The following is a 24263-nucleotide window of genomic DNA, read 5'->3' on the forward strand; positions in this document are numbered from 1 at the left end:
CGCTACGTCATTTTTTTAAAGATTTATTTTTACAGCACTGTGATGTCCAGCAATCAAAATACAGGGAAGCCCATTTTGTTTTTAGTTATTTAAATAAATAATTAAAAAAAATATATATGGGCTCCTGCTGCATTTTTTGTATTGCTAGCTAAGGGTAATCCAAGCAGCTACTGGCTGCTAACCCCCACTGCTTGGTGTTACCTTCACTGGCAATGGAAAATCCAGGGAAGCATTTTTTATTTTTTTTGCCAAAAAACTACAAAAAAAAGGACGTGAGCTTCGCCATATTTTTGTATGCTAGCCAGGTACAGCAGGCAGCCACGGGCTGCCTCCAACCCCCAGTTGCCTATTTGTACCCGGCTGGGAACCAAAAATATAGGGAAGCCCGTTTTTTTTTAATTATTTCACTTATTTCATGAAATAATTAAAAAACAAATGACGTGGGCTTCGCCCCATTTTTGTGTCCAGCCGGGTACAACTAGGCAGCTGGGGATTGGAATCCGCAGCACAGGTTAGCCCGAGGTTTCTGGGCTCCTCTGCTGCGAATTACAGTCCGCAGCCATCCCAGAAAATGGCGCTCTCATAGAAGCGCCATCATCTGGCGCTGTATCCAACTCTTCCAACAGCCCTGGAGCCGGGTGGCTTGTTGGGTAATTATGAGTTAATACTGGCTTTGTTTTACTAGCCAGTATTAAGCCAGAGATTCTTAATGTCAGGCACGTTTGACCCGGCCATTAAGAATCTCCAATAAAGGGTTAAAAAAAACACCACACAGAGAAAAAATACTTTAATAGAAATAAATACACAGACACATTAGAGACTCCATCTTTATTACCCCCTGTCAGCCCTCCACGATCCTGCTCTTCTGTCTTCTTTCTTTCTAGTGTAGTAGTAGTGACGATTGTAGTGAGGATGAGGTTCACCAGCTCATCACTTGGGGCTGGGGAACCTCCATCCCCACTACAATCCTCACTACAATCGGGAAGCAGCGTGCAGCCTTCACTCCATGAGTGATCAGTGCTGGCTGTCAGCGGTAACAGCGGTAACGCTGACAGACGCGTTACCATAGCAACGGTGCTCTCGGAGCCGCGGTTAGCGGTGACATCACCGCTAACTGCGTTGCTATGGCAACGGTGATCTCCGTTAATGACCGGCTGTGTCAGCCGGTCCCTAACGGAACGGGGAGTCGACCGTGTGCTAGAGCATGTCGCCGGTACACGGCGATACACATATGTGCACCGTGTACCGGAGAGATGCACTCGCAGGTCCTACATGACGTGTCATAGTCATGTGACCAGTCTGTAGCCAATGAGATAATAACCACGTGACTGGTCACATGGCTATTTTGACGTCACGATAGGTCCTGCATCTCTGCTGGCAGTGCAGGTCACCGGGAGGATTAAGCGATCATCGGATGGAATAGCAGCAGGAGACAGAGTGCAGAAGGGATCGCGAGGACCGGTAAGTGTTATGGCAATGTTTATTAACTGTATGTGTACATTTATAATGCATTTTTATGTGTTTGTGATTGCCTCCCATTGTAGCCTATACGTTCGAGTTCGGTTCGTTGAACGTTCGACGAGCCGAACTCGAACGGGACCCCCGTTCGGCGAACCGGCCTCGAGCCGAACCGGGACCGGTTCGCTCATCTCTAGTTAATAGGTGTCACATACAGGAGATACCAGGAATATATATTACACATCAGTAGAGCGAGTATTTCCCGCATCTTCTCCTTCTCTGCACAGGTCATTAGGATGTTCACTTAAGGCTCTTTCTACCCTGGCGGGGATGGATCTGAAGAAACCTTGTCGGAATCCCGGTCCCATAAATACATAAATGATTGGATTCATGCAACTGTTAACACAAGCCAGGCTGGTAGCAATAGTGTGTATAATAAAGACTAGAAAGTAATGTATGTCATCAACGGGTATTAGTGGGAGGATGTAATATGGAAACCAGCAGATGAAGAAACACGATATAACAGCGGTGATGATCCTGGAGGATCTCTGAGATCTCTGGGATCTCTTACTTTTTCTAATTTTGTAGAAAATGGTGACATAAGAGGTGACGATGATGAGAAAAGGAATCACACACATTATAACTAATCTGATCAGCTGCATGGTGTGATATAACTCTGGGTTATAAGGAATTGTATAGTCAAAATATATACACCATTCATTTCTATCACCTACATGGTATGTATACACGTAATACAGTACACCCGCTACAATGAGGCTCAGCCCCCAGATGATCGCTGCAGAGATTCTCACCACATTACAGGTTCTATGAACTTTGACCCAGAATGGCCACATGACGGACACCCAGCGGTCAATACTCATGGCCGTCAGGAGGAGAACACTGGAGGTCATGTTTATATTAAAGAGAAAAATGTTTGCTGTGCAATATGCAAATATTGATAAACTGATGTATGAGGTGATTGAGAAATATACAGCCCACTCATGAATCCTCAGAGGCAGAGACGCACAGCACAGGAAGTCCGCGATGGCCAGGTGGAGGAACCACACGGCACTGACTGTGTTCTTCATCCTGAATCCGGCAATCCAGATGACTAATCCATTACCGATAATCCCGAGAACAAAAGCAATGCTATATATTGTAATTGTCGTCTTGTGTAAAATGTTATCATAATAATAATCGTCATAACCATCAGATGACCTGAGGAGACAAGATGGGGTAGACGTTATAATAGATAACAATTTATGTTTTCATAAATGTCTGGCTTGCCGGGGAGGCCTCACCCGGGGAGAGGGGTGGTAGAAGGGGAGATGCCCCCCGGGCCTGTCTTTAGTAACTGTTCAGTGCTGCACGTCCTCCAGGTGCCTCAGCCGCACTGTACTGTCATCACAATCCCTTATGGTCTGATCACAATCTGTAATATGCGGCTGTGCTGTGACTACAGACGTGATACAATGTACAGCAATGCTGAAGCAGCCGGCGGCCCTGACCCTGCCCCTGCGGAGCTGCACCTTTATATTACAGCTATGCAGTAAGTATGCACAGAGGACCAGGAGCAACTAATATATATATATATATATATATATATATATATATATATATATATATATATATAAAATGAACCCGTAAAGACTTACATTTAAAATAAGAGATGTAGAGAATGCTAATTTACAATAGCAATTCAGTATAAAACGACAATAAAATACAATTCAGCCACAATCTGCTGGAGATGTTATAATAAAGGAGGGAATGTAAAACACTTGTATGGAGAGAGGTCACTACAATAACAAAGTGTCTGAATACAGTATAACCTCACAGATCAGAATATTATCATCAGTATCTGTGAGCAGCCATAAAGGTGATAGGTAGGGATGATCGAATACCTCAAATATTCGGCTTTACGAATATCCAACAAATAGGTGGCCTCTAGGCAAATATTCAATGTGCAATGTATGTCTATAGGAAGATCGAATAGTTGTTATTCAGTTTCCCATAGACTTATGTGACACCCTGGCAAAACCAGGTAGCCACAGATGGCTGTACCCCCCACCAAGGGTACAGGAATAACTTCCTCCTTGGGATTACACACACACAATCCCACATGGTGCATATGAGCAGCCACCTTCCCCCCCTCAGTTAGGAGCTGAAAAGAGCAGCAGGGGAGGAGTTCAGTCAGACAGAGAGAGGGAGTGGAGGAGGAGAACTGGTTTGAACTACCAGTTCCAGTCTGTCAGAAAGTCTGTCAGGAGAATGGCAGTTGAAGGAAAGATCCAGTCAGGTATGAAGAGTGGTCGGTCTGAGGAGAAGTGAGGGGACAGCTGACAACCCCCATTCTGCTCCAGTCAGAGCTGACTAGTGACTACGGTGAAAGGAGGAGTACGGTCGCAGGGAAGTAGAGTGTGACTACTACCAGGACCGAACACTGACAGGGTGTAGAGCCCTAGATTAGGGGACGCTTCAAGCCCACCTAATAAATCTACAGGGAGAGAAGATTGCATGTTTCTCGGCCCACCATAGTGTCTGAAGCACAGCAGCAGACTCAAGGCCTGGGTATTGGTACAGAGATACAGCCCATTGGAAGGTTTGCGCTGCCTGCGACCGGACCTGGACTTTTGACAACGAAGGCCAAACAGGGGCCCTCGAAAGCTACAGGCTACGGGGACCCACTAGTAACAAAGAGGTGCATGAGAGCAGAATTCACCGAGTCACAACTGGCACTGGGATCCGAGGAGTTGGGGATCATCTGGAGCCCATCATGGTGGAAACCGGCACTCTGCGGGCATGAATGAACAATGAGTAAAACATCTTGGCTGCAAGCCCTGTGTCGTCTGTTTTGTCCTGCACCTCCTCAATCAACACCATAGACGTTACCAAGCACCAACGGTTGCCCCGGGTTACCCGCTCTTCCTGCGAAGAGCAAGAAACACCTCAGCTGCCATAACACCAGCCCCGGAGATCCCTTCCAGCAGCTGCGGCTCCATAGTTGCAAATTACCACAGATGACATCATTAATTTTAATATTAACTTTATTACCAAACCCCATCCATCAGCCATTTTAATTGACTCTGCCAGGGTCATGGAGTCGGGCCCCGCCACCGCTGACTACCCCAGACTAGTCTGACCCAACACCAAGTCACCTAAGACCCTGGGGTGGGCGAGTCACTTACATTGCGCATCGAATATTTGCGAATAGTTGAATAGCGGCGACCTATTCAGAAAATATTCGCAAAGCCGAATATTACAGGTATTCAATAATCCCTAGTGATCGGTATAAAGTGTGGTAACACATGGATTAGGAAGAAATCACTGAATAATTGGAGTAAAAACACACAAATAGGATAATACTATCAGCTTCCACCTCTTGGAGTTGAATATATGGATAACGCAGCAACAAATTTATGGTAGCAATAGTGGAGCAATAAATAGGAGAGATAGAAGAACAAGTGCAACACAATGTAAAGCAATAAATGCATAAACCAAAACTAGAAGAGTGTGGCCACACTATGGAAGATAGACATAGAGGGGGCAACACACCAAACCAAAGGCAGAAGAAGAAGTGTGAGCCAGAACCTGGAGGAATATAATGGTGAGGATCATCCTATGTAGATCATCACCTGCAGTGCGGCTTTATGAAGGGTAAAAAGAAGGGCTGTGGTCAGAGAACGCTTCTTATATGTACAAATAATAAAGACATGAACTCTACCAGGTGCGTAATACAGGCGCCCATACTCAGATAAATAAATCTGAAAGTGGTTAGCTCAGTAGTGTGAGTGTGTGACGTGGAGGGTACATCATGATCACTAATCTGCAGCTGCGCAAGTCAGACAACATCTGAGCAAGAACTCTACAGCTGCGCAGCCTTTACAACACAATGCACAACAGCGTCTGCGCGGATAAATTACACTGCTACGGCTGCGTAGAGCCAAACTTTCTGCAGTTGCATGGCTACAGCAACACAAAGCTACTGCAGCCATGCAGCCCTGGTGACATATTTGTTCATATATGTTCGGCTATGTGATTCCACTTAAAGGGAACCTGTCACCAGATTTTGACATTCTAAACTAAAATTAGCACCTTAAGCAGCGCCTGTGCTGCATTCTATAAACGTGCACGTTATCCCCTGACCTTCCTTTTAGACCGCACAAATACCTTTATAAAATCTCCCTCCATGTATGTAAATTGTCCGGGCCTTCTTTTCCTGTCCTCTTGTGCTGATTGACGTGGATGACGCCTCAAGCACTAGCCATGTAGGTGAGCAAAATCTCGCTCCTGCGCAGACATATTCCTGGCTCGCGCAGGCACACGTCACTCTGCCCTATTGTGGGCAGAGCCGAAAACATAGGAACACCTGAAAGTTCTCTGAGCAGGTGCGAGATGTTTCCCAGCGATGTGGATGAAGTGGGTTAAGGAATGATTTACTGCACATGGGGCTGAAAATCATGTACTGCTTATGGACGCTGTATACAGAAGGGGAGGCATGTACTGCATATGGGGCCTATATACAAGGAATAAGGAGTGATGTACTAGATATAGAGACTGTATATAGAGGCTATGGAGGGATATAAAATAATGCAGACTCCCATAGTCCTCCATTTACAAAAATGCACTCCATAGTCCGCCATATAAAATAATGCAAACTCAATAGATCACATTATTGTAATTGCTTCTCAATATTTTTAGTAGTTTTAAAGAAGCAAAAAAATCTGAGTTTTTCTTCACCTGTAGATACAGTGACATAGATATACTGTGCTATGTACAGATGTATCTCTATGTACCTGTATAATCTGCTTCTGTGTTCACTGTCTGCAATATAGATCAAGATTATCAAATTCTCCTGTCCTCTTTTGTGTGGGCTGTGGCTCACAGATATGGCTACCACCTGCAAATAGGGAAGATGAGATTTCAATTCTTAGGGAGACCGGAGAAGAAGGATGATGGTTATATTAACCCCTTTACACCTGGGCAATTTTTTTGCTTTCATTTTCGTTTTTTCCTCCCTTCTTCCAGGAGCCGTATTGTTTTTATTTTTCCTTTCAATATTGCCATCTGAGTGCTCATTTTTTTGCAGGATGAGTTGTAATTTTTAATGAAATCAGGAGTTTTACCATTTAGTGTACTGGAAAATGGGAAAAAGATCCAAGTGCAGTCAAAATTGCAAAAAAAAAAATGCAATTGCACAATTGTTTTGGGGTTTATTATTCACTGTATTCACTATGTGATAAAACTCATGCGTCTATATGATGCCTCACATTGCTACAAGTTTGGAGATATTACACATGTATACATTTACTTTTATCTAAGGGGTGAAAAAAAATTCTGATTTTTGTCCAAAAAATAATTGTGCTTTTGTCGCCATTTTCCAAGACCTGTAGCATTCTCATTTTTTGGGATCTGGGGCTCAATGATGGCTCATTTTCTGTGTCTTGAGCTGGCATTTTTAATTATACCATTTTTGTGCAGATGCTTTATTTTGATCACCTTTTATTGAATTTTACAAAAAAAATTGCTGTGACCAAAAAACTTAATTTTGGCATTTGGAATTTTTTGTTCACCACATCATTTACCAATCAGATAAATTGTTTTTAGATTTTGATAGATCTGGCATTTCGGAACATGGTGATACTAAAGATTTGGGTTTTTTTATAAAAAATGTAACTGTTTTATCTTCCATGGAGTGAATTGGGGGGTTGTTTTGACCTTTTAAGTTATTTATTGTATTTTTCATATTTTAAGAATTTTTTTTACATTTTTTTATTTTACTAGTCCCCTAAGAGGCTTTATGCCTGCTCAGCCTGATCACCTGTGCATTTTTGCTGATTAGAATGGCACCGCTATGGTCAGCAGAAATGCTCATATCCTCTTAGTCCTGGTGCTCTGTCGGCTCTCATAGGAAATGAGTCATGGTAGCGTCAGGGGTCATTTTGGCAACATATTGGCACCTCGTGATAGCGTGACGGGTCTGCTGATGCAGCAACTTACATTGTGCTGTCAATATTTAACAGCGTTATCTAGTGGGTTAACAGGCAAAGGTTGATCTCCGATCCACTGGCACCAATAGCCACACATCTCTGCTGATTAGATCAACAGAAATATGCAGGGATTACCACTGACTCACCATCGGAGCCCATGGTAACCAAAGGGAGGCAACCTTGGACGTACCAGTACATCCTTGTTCATAAAGACGTTAATGCAGTGAGATTCAGGCCTTGATCGCCGAGGAGGAGGAGGAGCTAAGGAGCTGGTGAAGAGAGTAAGGAAGTTGAGACAAAAGCAATGACATGATGGAACAGCAGGACTGAGCCCTCAAATTGGGACAGTCCTGTAGAATCTAGGACGGTTAGGAGCAATGTATATATACATGTATTGTTTTCACTTCCCTGGCAATTCTCCAGCTGCTCCAGTGTCATCACCTTTTTTCTTTTAGGCTATGTGCCCACGCAGCGGAAAATTTGCGGAATTTCCCACGATATTTTTGCGGAAATTCCAAGGATTTCTCAAAAATTCGCAGTACAGGGAGTCCCCAGCCATCTCTATGGCATTTTTGGAACTTCTTTGCCCATGCTGTGTTTTTTTCGGCAGCGGAAATAGTGCGGATTTTCCTGCGAAAAAATCTACAGAATGTTAGTTATTCTGGCGGATTTTTCCTCTCAATCCTATACTTACCTGCCTTGATTGAAGACACCGGAGTCACTTCCTACGGTGAAAAGGAGCGCGGTGGAGCCAGAAGCAGGAGGTGGGCGGGGCCTGCACGAGCTCCAGTCATGTGACAGCTGGAGCTGGTTCAGGCCCGCCTACCTTCTCCTGCAGAGTGCAGACAGACACGGCCAGAAAGTGAAGTGCTGCGTGATGGAGGTAAGTATGAAATCCCCGAAATCCAGCACTTGTTCTGCATTGAGGATGCAGATCTGAAGCCATGGTACTGTATCCTCAATGCAGAATGACCACAATACATCTGCAGCATGAAAACAGACAAAGTTGTGCTGCGGATTTCTGGGAGCTCCTGCGTAATGTCCTGCAGATATATCCACAGGACATTCCACAATACATCTGCAGCATGAAAACAGACAAAGTTGTGCTGCGGATTTCAGGGAGGTCCTGAGGAATGTCCTGCAGGTATATCCGCAGGACACTTTCCTCGTGGGTACATAGCCTTAAAATGGTGGTGCGCTTTACTGCACATGTGCAAATGACTGTTCCAGCCAATCAGTTTCTCAGTTCATAAGACATTAAAAGTACTTTCCTACAATGAGCTTTTCGTAAGTTTTTGATTTTCCTAATTTTCAACACCTTTTCTGCAGCCAATATGTAAATTGGGTAATATGTGTTTTTCATGTTTTTGATGCTGTGGTTTTTGTCTCTTTTTGGTGTGTCAGGCTTTAAATACAGCTGCTTTGTCTTTGATTCTTCCTGGTATTTTCCTTTGACAAAACTGTATTGACATTATCATGTGCAGTTTACTGTATTTTTCAGATTATAACATGCACTTCTCCTCCCAAAAATTTGGGAGAAAAGGGAGGGGTGTGTCTAGTAATCCAAATGTAGCATACTGAGGAGTGGTGGAGAGGGGTAATGGGAGGCAGGGGCAATGCTGCGGCAGCTGTTCAGGGTCTGCGGTGGTTGCACATGTTCTGCGGCAGCCAGGCTGGGGCTGCGGTGATTGGGCTGGGGCTGTGATGACTGAGCTGGTGCTATGACAGCTGGGCTGGGGCTGCTGCAGCTGGGTTTGTTGCGGCTGTGACTACAGCAACTGTACAAAGGCTGCAGTGGCTGTGCAGCAACTGTGGTGGCTCTGCAGGGTCTGTGGCGGTGGCTGGGTTGGAGCTGCAATGGTGAGGGATTCAAATAATGGCACCTGGAGTCGGCACATGTGCAGAAGGAGCATGCGGCTCAAGATCTCATCTCTGCACGCGCCACCTCTGGCCCATTGATCTCGCCGCAGCAAACTTTAGAAAAATGGCATCTGGAGGTGGCGTGTGTGCAGCTGAGATTTTGGCATGTCATTGAGCTGAGACCTCAATGTGCGCACGTGCCGACTCCAGGCTCCATCATTTCAAGCCGCCGCCACCAGCAGCAGCTGCAGACCCTACAAAGCCGCTGCAGCCCCAGCACATCTGCCCCAGCCCCAGCACAGGTGCCCTAGCATTAGCACAGTTGCCCCAACACTAGCACAGCTGCTCACCACAGCCACCTCAGCACCAGCACAACTGCCCCAGCACAGCTACCACCACTGACAGTTTCTGTGACAGCTTCTGTGACACTCACAGCACCACACGATTCATCATCCTGCCCCTTCACCGCTCCTGCCTCCTGTGACCCCGCTCCACCACCGATACTGCCCCCCTCCGGTAAAACACAATAGGATTATAAGATGGATCTCATTTTTTTCACTTTTTTTTCCTCTAAATTTGGGGTGCGTCTTATAATCCTGTGCGTCTTATAAACCGAAAAATGCAGTACATGTGTTTTTGGTGTGTTTCTATATATGCATGCTTTAATTGCGGAAATCCTGCACATAAAGTCCAGTGTACCCGCCAGAGAATTTCTCATGTTCTGGTTTTAAAACTGGTACCGCAGGTCAGTTTACAATGAATATAATACAAACACTGGAACTGTACGATGTTGTTTTTTTAATGCAGAGAAAATATGTAGTGTTAAAACCTTGTCAAAAACTCATTGTGTGCGCACAGCCTAAGATCTCATGCAGACGTCCGTGTGGCACGGATGTGTTATATCTCTTTTTTTTTCAATGATACAACACATACCCATTATATTCTATACTGCTGTTCACGTCTATGTTTTTCAGGCAGGATGGTTGGGTCTATGAACAACACGCATAGTACACGTATGGCATCAGTTTGTGTGCTCTCCAGTTTAATATTACAAAGTATAGGACAAGCTTTGTAATATATTAATACATTAATTAATTAATTATTTATCCATCTGCAAAAAACATTTATGACACATTGATAATAAAAATGGACTCACTGATGACATCAGTAACATTTTTCATGTACGCACTGATGTGTGAATGAGGCTGAATAAGAGCAACAAAGTGCCGACACCGGAGCAACAGCGGAATCACCAATCAGGTATAAATATACACAGTACAATTTTATTTTATGCATTCTCTTTCTTTAGTACATAATAGTTTATTCTATGGCCCTCAAGTCATAATAAACTTTCATCTCATCTCATTTCTTAAAAAAAAATATCTTTGAAGTGGTTTTTATTGGTGTCTAGGGCAGCATAAGACTGCGTGCCCACGATAAGTGTTTGAGTAACACAGATTAGAACAGAAAATTGCACCATATCAAATATATATAATTAGACTACACCCTAAAAAACAATATATTTGTTGTAAGAGAACTAAGGGAAACACCATGGCCACCCGAAGAAGATATCAAAACGTGCGCGTTGGGGCACGTTTGTCTTGGGTATCCCAAACCACCATGGGTGAGTGAATACTGCTTAGTAGGAGTGCTTTCAAAGTTTTTATAATTTTCTGTAAAACACACTATGTGGGAGTTCCTCTTTGGAAACCCTCATTTAGCTGAGGCTTGCACTTCAGCATGGAAAAAAGGAGGATAATACTGATATATGAAATCTATGATTTGCACTTGTATGTAGGATAAGTGGGCTCTTTTATTACTGTCTCACATTGTTGGTAACCTATTTGCATTTGCATTATAATTATTTACAAACCATTGAGCATGTGTTTGCTGATGAACATTATAACAACTGTTCCCATATCTGCCATGTGTGTTTTGTTGGTCTTCTATGATTTGTCCTCAGGGACTTCCTGTAAAAACCTGATAATTGTGATTTGATGAATTGTTGAATTTTTATGTCACTTCTTGCTAAAACACTTTGTGATAAATGTTTTATATCTTTGCAAGAAGTTGTATTTGACTGTTTTTTAATATTTTTGGTCATTATATGACCACGATCAGTGTTTGCAGTGTTTAGGTGGCAGCATGTTTCAGCTTCACCCAGAACGCTGCGTTGTACAGTACAAGCATAGTGGATGGGATTTCTTGTTTTTCCACAGCAAACACTGAGCTGTGGTGCGTCTTTCCAGACTGCAGCATGTCAATTGTTTGCTGCGGATTCGAATGCGTCCTCTGTAGGGAGAACACAAGCGAGAGACCGCAGTGCACTGAGCCCTGATAGTGGGTACAAGCAGCTGCATTTTCCTGGGTTCTCCTGTGGAATATACATGCGGTCTCGCAGGTCAGGACCCGCTGTGTCTGTGATGCCCCTGGACTAGTCAGGTCATCACAGGGTACTGCACACTCCTTTTCTCCTAGTGCAGGACTCAACCCCTCTTGGTTCTGGGTTCCTAACATCCAGCGCTGCCTCCACCAGCATCTAAAAATCGTAATCACACCTCGCAGCACACCCTGTCAGGCACACCAGTGGGCTGCTAAGCTGGAATAGGGTCGCCCACCTAGGGGTCAGGCAGGGAGGTGAGAGGTGACAAGTGAAAACAGTGGTAGCCCTCAAGCAGTGAGGAGCTCGAGGAAGCTGGGAGTTGGAGCTCCCAGAGGAAAACATGGATTGGGTTGCAGATCGTGGTCTAGACCCGGAGGAGTCGGAGACCCGGTCATGGGAGATTGGTACTTGGTGCTGGTTTAGTCAACGAGGACTGTCAGCAGCTGCAGTCCAATAACCGGTCTCTGGCCGAAAGCACATCAGGGTACTGGACCCTAGGTCGAGGAGAAACTTCAAGCAACCCGGAAATTAACTGTTACGAATCGGCGCTGCCATAGCCGCAAGCAGCCTGCTGCGGTTCCAGTTGCGCCCAGGCACCGGCTGCCGTTTTTGGCCGTGCCTCGGGTCGTCCAGCTGGCTGCTTGCACTTCCACGTCTAAGTGTGCAGAGGCGGCTAGTGCGCATGCGTGTACCGATTTACCCCAGCCGGAGCCTAAGTCCAGTGTTTCGCCTAGTGAGCATGCTCAGCCTGATAGTGCCATTTCTCAGGCTAAGTCCTTGGTTTGGGCTACTGAGCATGCTCCTACACTTAGTGCGAAAAGCCTCTTTGCACAGGTACTTGGACTGCGTGCTGTGTCTAAGTCCTGTGTTGTGCCTACTGAGCATGCTCAGGCTGATAGTCTGATTTCTGAGACTGTTGTCCAGGCTACTGAGCATGCTCAGGCACTTGATGCATTGGAGGCAAAGTCCGGGAAGGACTTCACTGGGCATGTCCGTGAGGTGGCAGGCCCTGATAGGCCAGAGGGCATCAGGTGTCCTGATGATGTGGCCACTCCGGACTGGCTCGCGGAGGCCCAGCCCTACGACAACAACACCTCACCATTGGTCGTCAGACGATGACTGGTGAAGTGTTTGGGGCGTGGCTGCCATGAGGTTATCAGTGACATGGCGGTTCAGGATAGGCCGCTTGTGATGTCGCTGATGACATGGCACTCTGCTGTTTGTCCCTGGAGGTGTCATTGTGGTGCACCCTGGGTTTGGGGTGGACCCAGATTATAAAAGGGGCTGGAGACAACATGGAGGGGTGCAGTCTTCACATTTGCTCAGACAGAGCACACCTCCATGTTAGAGCCTTATTGCGGCATAAAAAGAAGAAAGAGAGACCTTCAACCATACATGATTACCGCACCAATATCATAATAAATCCAGGAAAATTCCATTTCATGATCATAAGGTGCAATTTAATTCACATATAACAATACAATTTACCAATAGATTTAAAGGGATGTCATTTGGACACACAAAGTGCAGAAGTGCCTGTAAAAAATCACACCCAGGGAGGCGTGCCTGAAAAGGCAGATCCAGGGGTTTAATAAACCATAACATGCATGGGGATTATTGTAATTGCAAGCATGCAGTATTCTGTAGTACAACCATTGTATACAATTACATTTCATCAGGTTAGCTGAGCATAAGATAATAACCACTATTCAGCAATCACAGCTCATGATAAAACATGATAACAGAATGGAACATTATCCTTGCATATGGGAAAGTGCATACAGAACAAGCTATTATCTCCATGTATGGAAAGGTGCTGTCACAGCCTGAACCATAGCCATGGCAATTGGGAAACAAAAAGCTCCCTTGTGAATATAAGAGGCTGGACCGGCAGATAGGATAACCTACCACAATAACCCCAGGACCTGGTACAGACACACCACCCTGCACCTCGACGAAGCGACAGCGAAACGCGTCGAGGTGCAGGGTGGTGTGTCTGTACCAGGTCCTGGGGTTATTGTGGTAGGTTATCCTATCTGCCGGTCCAGCCTCTTATATTCACAAGGGAGCTTTTTGTTTCCCAATTGCCATGGCTATGGTTCAGGCTGTGACAGCACCTTTCCATACATGGAGATAATAGCTTGTTCTGTATGCACTTTCCCATATGCAAGGATAATGTTCCATTCTGTTATCATGTTTTATCATGAGCTGTGATTGCTGAATAGTGGTTATTATCTTATGCTCAGCTAACCTGATGAAATGTAATTGTATACAATGGTTGTACTACAGAATACTGCATGCTTGCAATTACAATAATCCCCATGCATGTTATGGTTTATTAAACCCCTGGATCTGCCTTTTCAGGCACGCCTCCCTGGGTGTGATTTTTTACAGGCACTTCTGCACTTTGTGTGTCCAAATGACATCCCTTTAAATCTATTGGTAAATTGTATTGTTATATGTGAATTAAATTGCACCTTATGATCATGAAATGGAATTTTCCTGGATTTATTATGATATTGGTGCGGTAATCATGTATGGTTGAAGGTCTCTCTTTCTTCTTTTTGTGCTCTCTTTTGGTGACCCTTCATATATATAGGTGTTTAATAATATGGACCCAATTATTCATTTCTTGTTGTTTATTGCGGCATAAGCCTGTGTTTGGAAGCAGTAGGTAGGGTTAGGCGTCCGGTGCTTGTCACGCCAAGACACCCGTGGCTCAGCACGTTAGGGTCAGGCGCCGGCTTCCACCTCCTGCCGTCCAGTCCTGCTTGTGCACCCTAGTGGAGTTAACTGGGCTGCGGCTGCTGTGCCTCCTGTAAAATTGTGCCCCCTACGCACACGGACAACGTACCTGCTGCGCCTCCTGTCTGATTGTGCCCCCTACGCACACGGACAACACACCTGCTGCACCACCTGTCTGATTGTGCCCCCTACGCGCACGGACAGCGTACCCCAGGACCCCTGTGGCATTAACAGGGTGTTCCTAGTTTTGGTGTGTATCTTCCTTGGCTTCCCAGTCAACGCTACTGGTGTGATTTCTTGGCCTGACGTGTCCTCTACACACGTGGCCATTCACATATTGACCAGAAACGCTAATCGGAGGACCGCTCGGCCTGACGTGTCCTACACACGTGGCCAACAGGGCGCTTTTGTGGTGGTCTTCTGGTCAACGCTACCTGGTCACCATCCGGGTTAAATATAGGGACCCCCATACAGCAGTATGAAAAGTCATGCTGGGCAAACTCTAGCCCAGGTTGGTCAATAAGACCATTGCACAGACTCAAACTAACAATGTCAAAATAGGAGAACAGGAGTCAGAAGTGCCAATAAAGTAAATGTAATTTTATTAGTTATAATCATAAATGTGCAAACAGCAAAGAAGAGGATAAAATCACAAAGGGGTGTGAAGATGCATAGTCAGGATCAACAAAGTAAATGATAATAAGGAATGGCCAGTTGTAATAACATGAATAAAGCAGAGGGGGGATATCAAGGCAAGCACAATAGAAAAAATACATATAAAGTGCATGTGCGTATATACATGAAGGCAGCGCTGCCTTCTCCCTCCCTGAGGAAGCCGAATCTGAGCACGGTGCTCACATAGGCGAAACGTACGTTGGTGGGGTATGGGGGAGCCTCTTCTTTGCGTTCTCAGGATCATGCACTGGCCACTTTAATACGCATTGGCCACTTTATTCTGTATTTATTGTAACATTTATTGGATTGAACTATGTCATATTTATGCATTGGGGGTGCCTGAGCAGGCTATTACATGTACGGTATATACGCACATGCACTTTATATGTATTTTTTCTATTGTGCTTGCCTTGATATCCCCCCTCTGCTTTATTCATGTTATTACAACTGGCCATTCCTTATTATCATTTACTTTGTTGATCCTGACTATGCATCTTCACACCCCTTTGTGATTTTATCCTCTTCTTTGCTGTTTGCACATTTATGATTATAACTAATAAAATTACATTTACTTTATTGACCTGGTCACCATCTGGCCTGACGTGTTCCCTGCACACGTGGTCGGGGTTGCGCCAATTCCACCGAAATGCTAACTGGGTTGTCTTCCGGTCTGACGTGTCCCTACACACGTGACCGATTTCCTGGGTTATCTCAGAGCCATTACGCTCTATAGTCTCCACCTAACCTTCAGGTGCCAGCAGCTCCTTTGCCATCTGGAGCACGGTGGGCCCCGACTGGCGATTAGGATATATACTCCCTGGCCCTAATCTGCCGGTCCCCCCGTAACATTAACCTGCAGAGGACAGGGCCCTTATTAACTGTTCCCACGAAGCTCAGAGATTGGGGGCACTAGCGCAACGAGGGGGATAGGGCTTTCCAAGCAAAGCAGCCTACTGAAATCCCAAGCGTGAGCTCCTGAGAGCAAGCTTCTCTGCTACCCATAGTAGGGAGTGGGGTCCGGAAAGCTCCAAGCTTATGGGCCACCTGAACACTTTCAAATTCTGTGCACAGAGGCAGGCTACAGACCACCAGGCAGTGCTGCAGGGGACGGGACCCGGACGAGCTCCCCAAGAGTGCAGCGGCACCCAGAGACTTGGTTTAGCACGTTGTCTGCGTCTGCTTTCCTTCTGAGTTAGTAACTGATAAACCCCTGCTACCAGTGAGCCTGCACTCTCCTGCAATCCATCCCACCATCTTGGTTCCCAGGGCCTTTCCCTACCCGTGGATGGTAACGTCATCTAGCTGCCCCACTCCATCACCCCGGGATACTCCCCTCCCTATTACTGCACACCACGGGTGGCATCACAAACTACCTAACTCCCCTGTAAATAACCCCCATCACATTTCGGAGTGACCCCGATCTCCTGGGTCCGGAGACCCTCGAGCCATGAGTAGCAACACCCGGATCTGAGTGGTTCGACCGCTGCTGGGGGGGCACTCGTCCAAAACACATTTAGGACACAGTAAGTCTTGATTGTGGGCACATACCCTTAAGCCCGCTTTACACGCTGCAATATATCTTACAATGTGTCGGCGGGGTCACGTCGTAAGTGACGCACATCCGGCATTGTAAGGTACATTGCAGTGTGTGACAGCTACGTGCGATTGCGATTGAATGGTAAAACGTTCATCGCAAACACATCGTATGTTCTCTAGAATTGCACGTCAGATTGTTCATCGTACCCGGGGTAGCACACATCGCTGTGTGTGACACCCCGGGTACGATGAACAGATCTTACCTGCCTCCTGCGGCTCCCGGCTAAAAATGCGGAAGGAAGGAGGTTGGCGGGATGTTTACGTCCCGCTCAGCTCCGCCCCTCCGCATCTATTGGCCGGCTGCCGCGTGACGTCAATGTGACGCCGAACGTCCCTCCCACTCCAGGAAGTGGACGTTCGCCGCCCACATCGAGGTCGTATGGACGGGCAAGTACGTGTGACGGGGGTTACTCGTATGTGTGGCACATTCAACAAATTGAACGTGCCGCACATACGATGGGGGCATTGCAAATCGCATACAAGATCGTATGCAAAATTGCAACGTGTAAAGCAGGCTTTAGTGTGACCACAGCCATGTTTATGAGTGAAATTGCAATTCCTGTAACTTAATATCCAGAGAACATCCCAGACAAAAAGACCATTGCCAACATAAGACCAGATTAGCAATGCACTAGAGGATACAGCACCATATTAACGGCGGGGACAGCAAAATACTGATGAAACAACCACTCACAACCTATATATTCATGGAGGAGGTAGCTGCTGCTATTAGTTATGCACACAGGTAAAGTTTGTATAGGGCACTAGTCACACCGGTATGTGTGATGCACAATGTCTGGCCCACAGCCTATTGATGACACCCATAATATTAGATCAGGCAGCTGCCCAGCGCTATGTAATTGCATCACACAGGACATACAACATTTTATCTTTCATCTTTGTGCAGGATGCAGCTGTTGTTGGTTGGTTGAATTGGGGTGTATGCCCTTGTGGGGTGTACTTATATAGGGCTATCCAACTCGCCTGATCTAATAGTATAGGTGTCATCAATAGGCTTTAAGCTGGACACCATGCATCACACATACTTGTTTGATTGGTTCCCTATGCAAACTTCATCTCTTTGTATAACTAATACCAGAAGCCACCTCCTCCATGAATTGATGGTTGTGAGTAGGTGTATCATCACTATTTTGCTGCCCCACCTTTATCATAGGGAGCTTCATCCTGAAGTGCATTGGTAATCTGGTCTTGAGTTGGTAATGGCGGCTTCTTTATCAGGGATGTTTTTTGAATTTATGTCTTATGTGAGATGGCGTATATCAAGAAATAAGAGTGATACACAATGGCTCGTACTCACAAATATTTCTATCGTTAACTTTCCCCAAACTGTAAGTATTTTATAGTCATAAAGGGAACGTGTCAGAGGAGTCGTGCACAAACCACGGGCAGAAGAGAACAGCCGGCTGTGTGATTACAGACATCTATATTGTTCTGAGCCTCTCCGGCATTTGAGAGCAAGTAGAGATACAATGTGGCGCACCTGACCTGGTCAGGCACCACTGAGTACTGCACCCACACTGAGTACTGCACCCACGCTGGGTGAGTGCAAACAGGTAAACCTGATGGCTGAATAGGGTGTAAACACACAGACACATAGTGACCAGGTCTCACACATACCATTGAGGGGACCCCTGGGCAGACCCAGGAGGGGGGTGTGGCCTCCACATCCAATCATGGGGTGCGGTAGAGAAGCTGGTTGCTAGGTTGCAGAGTCAGACACAGAGGGGAGGAAGGAGTGAGCCAGTCTGAAGTGAGGAAGCAGAGAGTGCAGTCCCTAGTCAGATCCTGCACGTGTAGTGGCTGTCAGTGGGGGAGAACGGCTATCAAGTAGTCAGCCTGAAAGACACCTCAGGAAGAATCGAGGCAGTTGAGTACGGGGATTTCTGGTAGACCAGGCCCGCACGGGTGACAGGTCCCTAGAGCCAGACATCCATTTAGTGGTCTGCTAAAACCTGCCGGTGAGGGTACTGGATGTGCCTCACCACCCAACACAGAGTCCGCAGCATCAGCAGCAACGATGGGGCCCATAAGTGAGATAGGGCAAGAAGCCATCTTTACTTGGTCCACCCTGCCAGCAAATGGGCCAGAATGGGGAGAAAAGGCAGTTGCGACTTCCCTGGATGATTCCCGCAGTACTTAAAGTCAGGGGTCATCCCGAAAAAGAAGGGTTAGGAAGGCGAGTTGACTGTCACCCCTGGACCAGCCTCAAGGATACCTGGTTCCCCCTGGTCTACCACAGCATCGTCCGGGTTACCTCACAAAACCACCAAAAGTGAGTAAAAGCCGTGAAAGACATTCTGGACTGTGTGTGAGTTCTTCTGTGACCTGTGGTTCTACGCACATACACCCAAGCACCTGGGGCCAGCCTCACTCTTGGGAGGCCACACCATCTAACTGCAAAGTCCATCAGCCCCAGACGCTTATTAACCCCTTAACGACCGCGGGCCGTAAAATTACGTCCTAAATGACATAATCTTACTGCCCGCGGTCCTCCGGCGGCAGCATGCCGCGATCGGCACACATCTCAGCTGATTTTCACAGCTGAGATGTGTGCCTGCTAGGCACGAGCAGAATCGTTATCTGCTCGTGCCGATTAACCCCTTATATGGCGCTGTCAATACATGACAGCGCCATTATAAGCGCAATCGCGGTAAAGTTTTTACTTACCGCCGAAACCGGAAGTCACGTGACGCGATCACGTGACTCCCGATAGTTGTCATGGTAGTACAGGGTCATGTGATGACTCCTGTACTACACATGAATTGGTTTCACTTTCGCTGTGCCCAGGGCACAGCAAAAGAGAAAGACAGCGTATCTGCTGTTTACAGCCTTCCAGCTGTGATCAGCAGATACTGCAGAGCGATCGGAATGCTGATCGCAATAGCCCCCTAGGGGGACTAGTAAAATAAAAAAAAAAGTAAAAAAATAAGTTTTAAAAAATTAAAAAAAAACAAAAAAACCTAAAAGTTCAAATCACCCCCCATTCGCCCCATTGAAAATTAAAGGGTTAAAAAAATAAAAAATATACACATATTTGGTATCGCCGCGTTCAAAAACGCCCGATCTATCAAAATATAAAATCAATTAATCTGATCAGTAAACGGCGTAGCGGCAAAAAAATTCCAAACGCCAAAACGACGTTTTTTTGTCGCCACAACTTTTGCGCAAAATGCAATAAGAGGCGATCAAAACGTAGCATCTGCGCAAAAATGGTACCGTTAAAAACGTCAGCTCGAGACGCAAAAAATAAGCCGTCATTGAGCCTAAGATCCCGAAAAATGAGAACGCTACGGGTCACGGAATATGGCGTAAAACGTGCGCCACTTTTTTCGGACAAACTTCCGATTTTTTTTTAACCCCTTATATAAAAGTAAACCTATACATGTTTGGTGTCTACGAACTCGCACTGACCTGAGGCATCACACCCACACATCAGTTTTACCATATAGTGAACACAGTGAATAAAATATCTCAAAAACCATAGTGCTATCGCACTTTTTTTGCAATTTTTCAGCATTTGGAATTTTTTTGCCATTTTCTAGTACACAATATGGTAAAACTGATGATTTCATTTAAAAGTACAGCTCGTTCCGCAAAAAATGAGCCCTCACATGACCATATTGACTGAAAAATAAAAAAGTTACGTCTCTCAGAAAAAGAATGGCGAAAAAAAAAAACGGAAAGCGAAAAATCGGCCGGTCGTGAAAGGGTTAAACTGCAGTGGCGGTCACCCACCCCTGACCGCAAAACTACCGAGAGTGGCGTCACGACTCCATATAAAGAAAACCTGACTGATCTGTTGCCAGAAGTCCAAACAAGGTGGGTCCCTGCGGCATCCCTGCAAGTGGATAAATGTCCTGGGGAGCGGTGGGCGACACAACAAGATCAAAGGTGGAGATGACATTAGTCCGGTGCTTCCTCCGCCGGCTGTTCTCAGTGCAGCCCCAGGTGATTGACAGGTCTCTCCCATTTTTATTTTAAACAGATAACCCGCATAAAGAGAAGATCTAAAGCTGGTGTCACACTAAACGACAGCGACAACGACGTCGCTGTTACGTCACCATTTTCGGTGACGTAACAGCGACCTTGTAAGTCGCTGTTATGATCGCTGCTTAGCTGTCAAACACAGCAGAAGCAGCGATCATAAGGTCGCTGTGCTACATGTTCAGAGAGCAGGGAACCGCGCTTAGCGCTGGCTCCTTGCTCTCCTGCAGCACACATCGGGTTAATTAACCCGATGTGTGCTGCAGCTACATGTCACAGTTCAGAGAGCAGGGAGCCGCGCTTAGCGCTGGCTCCTTGCTCTCCTGCAGCACACATCGGGTTAATTAACCCGATGTGTGCTGCAGCTACATGTCACAGTGCAGAGAGCAGGGAGCCGCGCGCACTGCTTAGCGCTGGCTCCTTGCTCTCCTTGCTACAGTATACATCGGGTTAATTACCCGATGCATACTGCAGCCACATGTCACAGTGCAGGAGCCGGCACTGGCAGCAAGAGCGGAGGCTGGTAACCAGCGTAAACATCGGGTAACCAGGGAAAGGTCTTCCCTTGGTTACCCGATGTTTACGCTGGTTACAGCTTACCGCAGCTGCCAGTGCCGGCTCCTGATCGCTTCATTTCGTCGCTCTCTCGCTGTCACACACAGCGATGTGTGTGTCACAGCGGGAGAGTGACGACCAAAAAATGAAGCTGGACATTCAGCAACGACCGGCGACCTCACAGCAGGGGCCAGGTCGTTGCTGGATGTCACACACAGCGACAGCGACGGGACGTCGCTGCAACGTCACAGAAAATGGTGACGTAGCAGCGACGTCGTTGTCGTCGTCGTTATGTGTGACACCAGCTTAACTCATCTTAGTATCTATGTATTCAGATGAGACAGACTCGTTTATTTGTTGCTTTAACAGATCTGGGCATGTCTGCTGCTTTCTATACATTTGTTTTGTTAACAAAAAAATAAAATTAAATAAACCTTGCCCTGTGCCCCTGTCTCTCCCCAATAAATGAACCCAGTGAGAAGGTCTATGTCTGGCTCCGGTCACATCTGTGTTATTATACAGGAGCCACAATACAGAGCCGAATCCTCTGCTCCACAGACACCACTGACGCCTGATGGACGACACTGACATGTAGAGGGGTATGATGGGTTACATAGAGTTTCCATCATTAAGGTAGGAATAATGGCGCTGCAGGTGGAGCTGATTTATCCCTATGAATATTAATGTAATCGGGGCGGAGGCTCGGATATAGATGTGAATGGAGTCTGCACTGATATCTCAGAGAAATGAAGAATTAGGAATATAAACTTACTGGTCATTGTTGTCCAGAGTTGTATTATATGAGGTCAGATTATCATCACCAGGATCCATTCTGAGGATTCACCTACAAGAAAAGTAAATGATAATAATAATAATAATAATAATAATAATAATAATACAGACTATCATGTAATCATCGTCTCTGTGCAGCAGAAGTTGTGGAATTTTATTAACAATCACTGCCGAATTTCTGCGATTTTTTATTTTACTGTCCCCTCTGTCAGCAATCAGTAATGTGTGTAGAGATTATATTACATTACTGACCAGTCTTCGTCTTTTGCTGTTTCCAGTTTTCCTTGCCTTGCTCCAAGTCTCATTGACAAACACTGAAAAGTGCCCTCCGCTCCACACAGAAGACGCTGAGTGATCCGGCAGGACAGAACTGCGGTCACATGATGGTGGAGTAGACTGGAGCAGCGCTGGAAATGGCAGAGTAAGAAGACTGGTAAGTATTGTAATATATTAATCACATTTATCTCCACCTTATACAGTATTATGGGGAAAATATAAAACTGGCTGGAGGAAGATGAGCTGCACGCTGTATAGTTCTTGGTGACAGTATCTAAAAATATTAGCATTGAGCAAAATAAGGAAAAAATAGAGAATAATATTATTTTTTTATTATTTTATATGGTAGTGCAAGAACAATGGCCACAAATCTACCTATATTAAGAGCTGGAAATATGTCTACAAGGAGAGTTGGATCCACCGCTGATAAAGACGTCATGTTCTGCTGTGGAATGACTTACTACAGTTATATCATTATCACTCATCACACGAGACATAACACCCAAACCCATCAGCTCAATATCTACCTGGAGACGCCCGAAAGGGAATCTGTCCGCACAATCCTCTCCACACACTGATTATAGGGTCGTTTTTCTCTCTGAAAATAATGAAAAGTCAAAAAATGACCAAATACACTGTAAGAAATCCAATAAGTAGCACAATGCTGGTATAATATCTTACTGTTGTGTAATAAATAGAAATCTAATAAGAAAAATAAATGATAGAAGATAGATAGAGAGATAGATAGATAGATAGATAGATGGATGGATAGATATATAAATAGATAGAAAGATAGAGGGATAGATAGATAGATAGAGGGATGGATAGATAGATAGATAGAGGGATGGATAAATAGATAGAGGGATGGATAGATAGATAGATAGAGGGATGGATAGATGGATAGATAGATAGATAGATTGAGGGATAGATAGATATAGATAGATAGATACATAGATAAATGTCATTACCTTCCTTGCTTCTCCTCCAGGTTCCCTTCTCATTGCTCAGTGACAGCAGCGGATCCTTTGCCTATAACCAGCATTGCTCCTGTATATATGTTCACTCCTCCACTCTCCAATCCATCAGACACTTCCACTAAGTGCAAATAATTATAAAAGTAGAAAATAATTGTTGATTATATCATTTATTTAGTTATTATTGAAATATTAGGATGTTTTGGTTTATACATATTTTATACATATCATTTTTAATCCTTTTTCTTGACTCATATAATTATTTGCGCTTTGAGTCCATTATGAGAAAACTTCAATACAAAAGTGCTTGTTCCTGTTGAATTTAGTGATAAAATCATGTAAATATTAATGCATTTAGTTAGGTATTAGACATATACTGAAGATGAAAATGAGAAAACAACACACAATTTCCTAAATGTTGCGGTCATTGTGTCGTCCTATTTGATTATATGCTAACATGAGGAAACTCGCAGTATTTTAAGCTGATTTCATAAACTGAATTTATTGTAAAGCCCATAGTAAAAATGTAAATCAGATAAATGAAAAAGAACACTGATCAAAATTAGAGAACACTTTCAGATATCTGCAAGTTATTGTTGTTAATCTGGCTCTTGGTGCTAGTTCTTTAATTATCCAACAAACCCTATGTAACTGGCTCCTAACTTTCCAGTTTGCACTGACTTTGCAAAAATAGTGTGCCATTCCAAAGTGACTGAAACCCTTCAGCAGCCAGCAGGTTGTCTAGATGAAGGCCAAAGGGGTGACCCTATCAGCAATAGTAAGAGAAAGTCTGTGATTTCGAGAATATTTCATCGTTATAAAATCACAAATGCTTTCTAGTCCCCCAAGAAGTCTGTTCGCCCTTGAAAGACAAATACAAGTGAGGACAGGATAATGTGGAGAATCTCCATGGGTAATCATTTCAACACTGCAGCTAGAATTGCACAGCAGTTCAGC

The 24263-nt window shown here is 45.1% G+C and overlaps 1 protein-coding gene across 2 annotated transcripts; it reads right to left on the minus strand.

Moving 5' to 3' along the window:
• Positions 1-445: 445 nt before the first annotated feature.
• LOC142255706 (N-formyl peptide receptor 2-like) lies at positions 446-23400 on the minus strand. 2 transcript variants are annotated; one of them, XM_075327159.1, is made up of 4 exons: positions 23301-23400; positions 22860-22930; positions 22037-22108; positions 446-2676 (listed from the first exon to the last, which is right to left on the minus strand). In XM_075327159.1, the coding sequence occupies exons 3-4, from the start codon at positions 22093-22095 to the stop codon at positions 1695-1697; spliced, it is 1041 nt and encodes a 346-aa protein (XP_075183274.1). In that variant the 5' UTR covers positions 22096-22108; positions 22860-22930; positions 23301-23400; the 3' UTR covers positions 446-1694. The 2 variants fall into 2 exon arrangements, with proteins under 2 accessions (XP_075183274.1, XP_075183275.1); XM_075327160.1 differs by lacking the exons at positions 22860-22930; positions 23301-23400 and adding an exon at positions 22309-22447.
• Between the last annotated feature and the right edge of the window lie 863 nt (positions 23401-24263).

The sequence above is a fragment of the Anomaloglossus baeobatrachus genome, chromosome 11 (genome assembly GCF_048569485.1).
Source record: "Anomaloglossus baeobatrachus isolate aAnoBae1 chromosome 11, aAnoBae1.hap1, whole genome shotgun sequence".
NCBI classification, from domain to species: domain Eukaryota; kingdom Metazoa; phylum Chordata; class Amphibia; order Anura; family Aromobatidae; genus Anomaloglossus; species Anomaloglossus baeobatrachus.

What these genes read in the sequence shown, in the direction of transcription:
- LOC142255706 (XM_075327159.1), bottom strand. Translation starts at nt 22,095, where the DNA reads ATGGATCCTGGTGATGATAATCTGACCTCATATAATACAACTCTGGAC. An exon ending in ACTCTGGACAACAATGACCA is followed by an intron (nt 2,677 to 22,036) that starts GTAAGTTTATAT and finishes TTGTCTCCTCAG; the next exon opens with GTCATCTGATGGTTATGACG.